Genomic DNA, 9,087 nt, shown 5'->3' on the forward strand with positions numbered 1-9,087 from the left:
CCCCCCCCGCAGCAGCTCCTGGGCATGGAGCAGGGTGTCTACAGCTCCGACCCCTTCCGGCAAGGGCTCACCCCGCCGCAGATGCCTGGAGACCACATGCACCCCTACGGTAAGGCTGCAGGAGGGGGCACGTCTGCAACCCCACCGGGGCTTTGTTCTTGCCCTCTCTCTGTCTAAATGAGGGCTGCGCGATGGGCGTGCAGCAAGTTCTGGGCAGGCGGCAGCCCCCGCTCCCCTAAATCCTTACACTGCAGAAGTGGGGGCACCAAGGTGGCTGGCACCACGAAAGCAAACCCATGGGGCAGCTGGAGCCAAGTGGAGCAGAAAGCAAGCTCTGAAGGTCTGGTGGGAAAACTAGGAGTGCCGCCTCCTCCCTGGTGGTGCCACCACCTCCCCAATGGTGCCACCACCTCTCCAGTGGTTCTACCACCTCCTTAATGGTGCCACCACCTCCCCAGTGGTGCCACCACCTCTCCAAAGGTGCCACCCCATATGATTTACAGTTCCCTCTTCCCCGAGGCGGGCCAGCATCCCCAAACCATCTCAGTAGGCTCTAAGGGACCAGGTGGGAGAGGAGTTATGGTGCTCGGGGAGCTGCAGCAGCACGCGGCATCCCTCCAACGCTGCTCCTTTCCTGCTTCCCCAGGTGCCGAGCCCCTCTTCCACGACATGGACAGCGACGATACCTCACTGAGCAACCTGGGCGACTGCTTCCTCGCCACGGCGGACGCGGGGCCGCTGCAGGCGCGGGTGGGGAACCCCATCGACCACCTCTACTCCATGCAGAGCTCCTACTTCACCTCCTGAGCGCAGCGGAGCCCCACGATGGGAGGCCGGCACGCGGCGTTTTGTAGCTCGGGATGCCCAGGGACCCAGCGAGTTTTGGGCTGCGTAGTTTCACGTTTCTCTTAGGAAATCCTAGGGTTAGGGGCAGGAGTGGGTCTGGCAGCTGGCGGGTTGGTTTTCAAATTCCCACGCGAATATAGAAAGCTAGAGACGTCCCCCCCCTGTGTGGTGGGACGGGGCTGTGTGTGTGTTTGTGTGTGTGGGCACGGGCGTGCGAGCGGAGCCATGCGGCCACGCGCGGTGGCATCCCGCACGGGCGCACCCGCCGGGTTGTTGTACCCACAAAGTTTATTCCTAAGTCTATCAGAAATTTACTGTACAGCAAAAGTAACTTTATTTTCAGCGCGAACCGTATTTAAGGAAATGCTCGATGCACTTAAGTTATGAGATGAGATAATTTACTTTTTATAAGCGTCACGTTTGGGTTGCAAAAGCCCGGTGGCAGGGCAGGAACACCGGCTCGTGTCAGGCGGTAGGTCTGGGTTTCGGGGCCAGTTATTTTTGGTGCTCTCAGGTTGCCCCACTGCTTTTGAACCCCACGGCAGGGACCAGCTCCTCCGCCAGCAGGTCGGTGGGGACAGCGAGGTGGCCACGTCCCGTCCTTGCCACTCATGGTGGCCGGGAGGTTGGTGCTGGAATTCGGGGACATCCCCAGCTCTCTCCCCAACCAGTGACCCATCCCGAATCCTCAGATATGGGTGCTGGAGAGGTGTGAGGTGCTGTCCTGTCTCCAGGAGCCACCAGCCAATGCCACCACCCCTTGTCTGAAGGAGGAAGGAGCCCTGCGCCTCCCACCCCACCTGCGGGTCCACCTCTCCAGGTTCTCCTCCAGGCTGAGCTCTCGGCCGACCCTCACCTCATCCCCCTCTCGTTTCCATGCGTTGTGTCCTTTTGTGCTGCTGTTCCCAAACGATGTAAGCGACCGCCTGTAAAGACGTGCAAGTGACCGCGAGGCTCGTGGCCCCCGTACGGCCTGACACTGAATGTAGCGGGGCCCGGAGGCAGCCGGCCCGGCGGGAGGTGCTGATGCACCGACAGGAACTGCGTAGCAAGGTGAAATTTAAAAAAAAAAAAAAAAAAATCTGAAAAAAAAAACCACCAAACATGCCTGGTCTCTTCTTGTGTGTCCCATCAGCTCGGGAGGGAATGGGGTTGGATGATCTCCCAGGTCACCCATATGGGAAAGCTTCTGCTCGTCGGGTTTTAGATACCAAATATTCTCTGGTTTGGTACTAAATTGACCTTGGAGGATCCTTTGTGGCTGATGGATGGGGGTGGGCGGCTGTGGAAGGTGACACAAATCTCGCTGGTGCCCACTGAATTAACAACTAATTTTTAATCACTGCACAGGCTCCTTTTTGTCTTGACAATTGCATTTTTATTACAAGCCTCTGAGCCCTTCTCTGGCCTGTGCTGCCTCTAACATGAGGCTGGAGCACATAAAAGGGAAATGGGACAAATATCAAGCACGCAGGAAAAGGCTTTCCACAGAGAATTAAGTGAGCTCTATTGAACTGTGAGGTCTTCTCCAGCAGAGATATCCCAGCTGGGCTGGCTTGCTCATTTGGGATGTAATTAGCGAGTCACCAGGTGAAGGTCTTGCAGGAGGGAGACCAAAACCCTATAAAAACAGGACTCACAGACTGCCTGGGTTTGGGAGGAGGTGAGAAGGTGTGCCCTGGGAAGCTGCATGGCCTGATTTGAGGTCTCATGAAGGACAGCAAGGTAGGTGCTTGTGGGCAAGATCTGTGTTTCTAAAGCTCTCTACTTTTGGTAGAGGGAATTGTGTGCTCAGTGTGGGGATGGGGTCCCTGCTCCTTCAGCCTGCTGCAGGAAAATGCTTGGGTTTTGCTGGCCTGAGTTGGTTGGGAAATTGTTTGGGGTTTCTCCGTTGCTTGGTGGTCTTGGGGAAAGGCTGTGTGGTGTTAGTGGGGCAGAGAGGGTTGGGGTGAGGATGTGGACTGAAGTTGAGGATATGCCCTGCTTGGGGAAAGGGGGATTTGGGGGAGGATGGAGTATGGGTGGTGTGGAGGAGCTGCTGTGGGCTGTGAAGCCAGCATGAGTCTGATTTGTAGGATCCAGGTGTAGCTAATGGCTGGGTTAATGCTGGCTGGGTTTGCAATAGAAAAAAAGTTATTTTCATTAATGATTATTAAAATTCCTTTTAAAATTCTTATCACTTGCATGTTTCTTAAAACATTGATTTAAGTTTTTCTTAGAAAAAAAATGGTTTAAAGATAAAAGGGTTTTCTTCCCCACCCACAGCTATCTCCTTTTTGAAAAATACTCACCTCCATCAGTCTGCCTTTCCATCAGCCCACCTATCAATTTATACCCGTGAGATTACTTCCTCCAAAATACTCCCCCCATAAAACCCATGTCACGCAGGCTGGATGACTGCTTCTTTTAAAGTCTTGCAATGATATAATGACAACATAATAACAGTATCTTAAAGTGTGTGCATATACTTTTATGAAATGATTATACAGAGAGTGGATATGTGTATTTTGGGGGAAGGATTGGTATTGTGGAAGAGGGCAGGATGTCATCTAGCAAAATTAGCAGAGTTCATGGTCTTAAACCTGCCCTTTCCTGCAGTTGGCCTGTGCTTGGCACAGTCCTTGTGGTAATGGTGCAATGCCCGCATGAGTCCTCCTCTCATCTGGGTGTGATGCTCTGCTGTGCCTTGCTTCAGTGTGTGGACTGATCCTGCCAAAGCAAAGCCATCTGAGCATTGTCTCCTGAGGTGAAGGATGGAGATGCTGCAGCAAATGGCTTCTTGTGGGTGTTTGGATTCTGGGCTGGATGCCTGTGGTGCTGCTCTGCCACGCTGTGCTCCGCACCTGAGCCACCTCTCAGCCCACAGAGCGACTCCCTAGGGTGAATGACAGCTCCTTGTCAAACCCAGGGAGAAAAGAGCAAGGTCTGACATAAAAAAAAAAAAAAGCTCTACCTTGCTTTCCAAGACAAGGGCAATGGCAGGAAGGGGTTGGGAGCCAGCCTTCATATCTCTAGTGGCTCAGTGAACAAAGCCCTCTCTGTTCAGGCCCTGCTCGGTGGCCAAGATCAAGCCAGAGATTGCTTTTCAGTTGAGGACACTGATTAGATGATACTGATAGGCAGGAACGAGCTAGCTCTGAGTGATATTATGTTAATTAACTTGCTGTTTGTGAATGGATGGGATGGGATCCTGGGGCAGATGCAGACCGCAAAAAAAAACTCAAAATGGACTTGGCCAATACTGGCCATGTTTGTACCTGGGTGGTATCTATAGGCAACCTGCAGTGTGCGGGCACAGGAGGAAGAGACCTGCCTGGAAGGATATGACCTTGTCAATGAGGTTCTCTAGGAAATCCTCCTAGACAGGGTCTTTCCCAGATGTCTGATATCTATAGTGATGCTGTTCTGGGCATAAGATGTCACCTGCCATCAGAAAATGCTTGTCTTGTGACACACGATGTGGCTCAAACCACCGAGGATGAGTGCCTCGGCCTGATGGTGGATGTGCGAGCAGGACCCCAGGCAGCACCAGCTGGCCAGGTCTGAGGCTTGCCTTTGTGAAGTTGCTTTCTTCCACTGCTCATCTGCATCAGTTCCTTTAAAAAGTCTTGTATGAAATGGTAAAGACTTGCAATGGAAAGGCAGGAAAAGCCCTTCAGGTGTAAAAAGGAGAATCGTGTTTTCTTATCTTGCTGGAGATCAGACCAAATTCCTGTCTCTGTTCCTGCAGTGGCAGGGTGTTGGCCATGGAAAGGTTATCTCGTCAGCCGTACGCCTCCTGGATGCTGATGTGGAGGCTGACATGTATAAGTTCAGAGGCTGAGGATGAGTGTATCCAACCAAAAGCCGTGTCAAAACACTCCAAGTGATCAAATGCTGACAGCTCTTGGTGAAGAACAGCAGCTTCCCAGCGCCCCGGGCACTCCAAGCTGCTGCTTCAGAGGGGGATCAGGTTTCTCCTGTGGTGACCCCATGAACAGGGGGCTCATTCAGGAGGATGCTCAGAGGTTGGATCACAGTCTGGGGCAGAGAAAATCCCTGCCAGAGGGCAGGGAGCATCATAAGGCTGATGGACCCTGCGGCACAGAGGTGGGGAGCTGGTGGCAAGCCCCAGTAGGCGGTGCCCTGGTGTCCTTTCCAGCTTGGTGGCTTCATGTGGGGGCGAAGAGCCAATGATCCTTTACTGACCAATCTTTATTAGGACTTTTGGAAAGCCCAGGCAGGCTTGGTGCTCGGCAGAGCATTTTTGGCATCTCAGATTGATGCTGAAACTGGCTGGCCCCTGACAGCTCCAGCTCTCCTCGTGCTCCGTTCCTCGCAGTACAAATGCAATAATATCTGCTTGGGAGGAGAGGGGCTGTGAAGGGAGGTATCCTAGGAGCCTCCGGCTTCTCTGTGCTTTCCCAGAGAGCATCTGCAAGGAAACAAGTCTGTGCTCAACACAACTCAATAATACGTGAGTGTGGAGGACCCTGAGGCTGTGTGCAGGAGGAGGATATGGAAAATAGCAGAAAACCACCCGTTTGCTGAGAGAGGCAGGGACTGTATGGAAAATATAGCATGAGGTCATGGAAGTAAAGATGTAGTGTAATGCCTGTGCCTTCGGTGGCTGGTTATGTTGTCCTGACAACCCCGTGCTGGTGTCCCAGTGTTGGAGGGCTTGGCCCTGTGGTTGGGAACATGGAGGTATTTGGGAGGTAACTGGAGAGCCCCCAAGGAGCATGGGAAGAGGAGACCAGCAAAACTCCTTCCAAAAGGATCAGCTGGAGCCTGCCAGAAGCTGTAACCGCCTGCTGGCTGCGTGGCCTCCTCCCGGAGTAGGCGGAGGGGTGAGGAAGGAGCGGTGACATCCCGGGGCTGCCAACAGGAGAGCTGCTGCAGGCAGGGCCAACAGCACCCCACGGCGCTGGGGGACAGACCCCCTACGAGGGGAGCTGGAGAAGCCCTGGATGTGGTGGTTAAAGGACAGCAGCAAAGGCAGTCAGTAAATGCAGCCCCAGGTCCCTTCCTGAGGCTGCCTCCTCGTTGGGGCAGCAGGGGTGATGTGGGATGGTGTCCCCACTCTAGGGCATGTCCCCTCACCCTGCAGGAGAGGCCTCAGTGGAGGTCTGGTCTCCATTTGAGAGGCTGCTTTAATCCAAAGCTCAGGCATGAAAAATGGGCCAGATTCTGCATGCCATGGCTGCAGAATGGCTTTTCCACTCCCAACTGGGTTACCTAGGGGTGAGATGGAGAGAGGGCACAAAATCCAGAGAAATTCATCAGTGAGCCTGGCAAGGGGTTGGACCCATGAAGCCCAGAGGTGGATGCAGTCCTCAGAGGCGCTGTGGGGTGAAGGGACCCACAGTCCCCATGGTGCCCCAGAAAAGGCTGTTAAAACTGGTCTGCCTTGCCTCTTCCCTGGGCTTTCCAGTTCCCATCAATTAGAGGCTAATCACTTGCTCCTGAAAGCTTTTTAAGTGCAAGCGAGCTTATTTGAGATGATGAAATTGCCTCTTAATTGATTATTCCTGCAGTTTAACAGCTGTTTCCCTGACTTGCTTATTTTTCCCTCTCCTCGAGCACAAACCTGCTGTTGGTAGGAGCAGCTCACCTCCAGCCAGGAGCGGATGAGGAGCTGACAAATGCCTGTGGCCATGCTGGGAAAAGGCTCCCTGAGGAAATACTGATAAGCAGCAGGGATGCTGCACTTCTGGGCATCCCCGTGATGGCCCAAAGCAGCTGTGTTGGGGAGGAAGGAGCCCAATTCCACCCTGCAGCCCCAGGCCACCCGAGCTTATAGGTGCTGCCTGACCGCGTGCATGGGGCCAGACCTGCTGATAGCATCGGGGTGAGTACCGTAGGAGGATTGTGGCTGGGGGGGATCTGGTTACTTGGGAACAGCTCTGCACACGGGGAAGATGATGACAGTGTGCTTGAGGGAAGGAGGGCTTGTAAAAATAAATGATAATGCCAGTCTGTGAGCTCCCCTGGTGTTTTGGTCACTGGGCTCCCTCCATGCAGTGGATGACCTGGCTTGCATCCATCCCTTCGTGCCTGAATCCGTGCTGCTGTGGGGGCTTGTGCTCCCCCCTGGGACACACACTCCTAGCTGCTATTGCAGGTCCCACTCTGCATCCCAGCAAGGTTGGTGGTGGCTTTCTTCCCCAGCAAGTTTCCTGCCTTTCTGTTCTTCTTAGAAATTCTTCATTATAAGAGTGGTGAGGCCCTGTCACAGGCTGCCCAGAGGAGCTGTGGCTTCCCCATCTCTGGCAATGCCCAGGGCCAGGCTGGATGGGGCTAGGGGCAGCCTGGGCTGGTGAGAGGTGTCCCTGCCCATGGCAGGGGCTGGGACTGGATGAGCTTTGAAGTCTTTTCCAACCCAAACTATGCTGTGATTTTGCTCAAAACTTGTGGCCTAGCCTTTTACTTCCTTGCCCATATAGTTCTTGTAGCTGTCAACAGATTTCTGCAAGTTTTGGTAAAATAAAATCTGAGGTTTCTGCAGGTCCTGCGCAAAGGGGTGGTGAAGCACTCTATTAATGTCTTCTGCTTCTCTTCCCCTCTGTGGGGAGGACTCAGTGTGAGCACAGCCCTTGCTGGGCATGAAGAATTACCTGGAGAGCACTGGTACCAGTGTCACACTCGGGATGTGCTGGGACATCCAGCTCCCCAGCTGGGCTGCTTGCTGTGCCACTGCGTCCTGCTGGCCAGCAGGATTCTCTGCCTGAGGAACCTGTGAATTTTGGACAGCAGAGCTGAGACCCATGAGTCTACTGCTGGCTTCTTCCTTCCCTCTGCCAGGAGACCTGGCCACAATGGGACAGGGCTGTGTGAGCCTCTTCCTCTGTGGGTATCTTGAGTCACCCTAATAGCTGATCCTGGTGGGGCTTCCTGCTCCATGGGATGTTGGTGATGGAGCTCAGCTAAGAGGTAAAAGCTTGGGAAATCCGTGGGAGACAGAGCAGTGAAATATAGGGATGATGATAAAAACTTTGCCATCTGCTCCAGGACAAACCAACTGTGGGGAGCACTCAGAACAGTGCCAACACGAACTTGTTCCTGCAATGTGTCCGCAGCCCTGCTGGTGCAGGGACCTGCTGGAGGTGGCACCTCAGCTGCTGGTCCCTAACATGAGCTGCTGTGCACCTGGAGCCATCCCTTTATTTCAGAGGTGGACGGGAAGCTGTGTGTTGCTGGTAACAGCTCAGCCATCCAAGGAGAGGCTGTCCAAGAGGTTTTTCCTGGGACAGCACAACCACAGTTGTCCCATCTGCGTGCCATAGCCCCAACCCAGGTATCTGTGATACCCAGCTGATAACCCCCCCCCCTTTAAACCACGGACCCAGGCAGATTTCCCTCGCGGGGTGAGCAGATCCAGTTTCATCGCTAATGGGTTTCCCAGGATTTGCAGATGTGAATTGCTCGCATTCCTGACTCCAAGGTGAGTGCAGGTGCATCGGATGGTCCCTGTGAGTCCTCCCCACCTCCCGGGCGAGTGCACAGAGCTGCTATTGTGCGGCAAGGAGCATCGCTGCCTCTGTGCCCCTGGGGTGCTCGGGGTGCTGCTGCCTGGGTGGTGTGGTTGCCTGCTCAAGGTCCCTGCTCCTTCTCCTGCAGGGAAGAAGCAGCTTTTGCAAGTGAGAGTCAAACCCTGACTGCCCCTTGGGCTCTTGTTCAGGGGTCCAAGGAAAAGCAGCCGTGGTTTCAAACCGCCCTCCTCGAAATCGCTCTGCTCAGACTGCAGGACTATTTAACGCGCTTCAGCTTCTTATAAAGTTTCTGTCAAGAAGGATTAGCAGCGGGCTGACAGATTGCTATTACAGCCCCAGTGAACTTTTAATACCTGCCAGTAAATTCTGCCAGTCCCTTAAATCCTCTCGCAGGCGCTCAGTTTGGGGAGCAGAGGCTGCTGCTTGCAGTGCTGGTATGGAGGGTGCCTCTGCCTCTCTCCAAGCTGTCAGTGTCAAGAAATGGCCTCTGGGGGTTCTGATATTGTCCTCCACAGGGTCTCAAAAGAGCCTCTGTGTAGGTGAATTCACCTCTCTGTAACTGAATTTCATCCCTTCTCCCCATGGGGTGAGGTACTGCAGATGGATGCCTGGGGCTGGAGGTCCTCAGGGTGCAGGAGGGACCTGCACCTCCAGGGGAGGCAGCTGGGTGTGGGCAGAGGTTGGGGTGGTTGGGGGCACCCTCAGGGGCTGCTGTCTGATGTCTAGGATCACAGCATTGTTTAGAGGTGAGACCTGTCATCAGTTGTCC

General features: G+C 54.1%; 1 protein-coding gene and 1 long non-coding RNA gene across 3 annotated transcripts; both read left to right on the forward strand.

Annotated features, from left to right (window-relative positions):
• Positions 1-6: 6 nt before the first annotated feature.
• Positions 7-1,927, forward strand: LOC118170899 (LIM homeobox transcription factor 1-alpha-like; the record flags this gene model as incomplete). Its single annotated transcript, XM_035333503.1, has 2 exons — positions 7-109; positions 647-1,927. Coding segments are annotated over 2 exons (264 nt in total), but the record flags the coding sequence as incomplete, so codon positions are not given.
• Positions 1,928-2,500: 573 nt separating this feature from the next.
• Positions 2,501-8,607, forward strand: LOC118170576. 2 transcript variants are annotated; one of them, XR_004752787.1, is made up of 3 exons: positions 2,501-2,571; positions 6,429-6,676; positions 7,630-8,607. It is a non-coding gene; the product is annotated as an uncharacterized LOC118170576 (long non-coding RNA). The 2 variants fall into 2 exon arrangements; XR_004752786.1 differs by having other exon boundaries at positions 7,837-8,607.
• The last annotated feature ends 480 nt before the right edge of the window (positions 8,608-9,087 follow it).

Source organism: Oxyura jamaicensis, chromosome 8 (assembly GCF_011077185.1).
Source record: "Oxyura jamaicensis isolate SHBP4307 breed ruddy duck chromosome 8, BPBGC_Ojam_1.0, whole genome shotgun sequence".
NCBI classification, from domain to species: Eukaryota; Metazoa; Chordata; class Aves; order Anseriformes; family Anatidae; genus Oxyura; species Oxyura jamaicensis.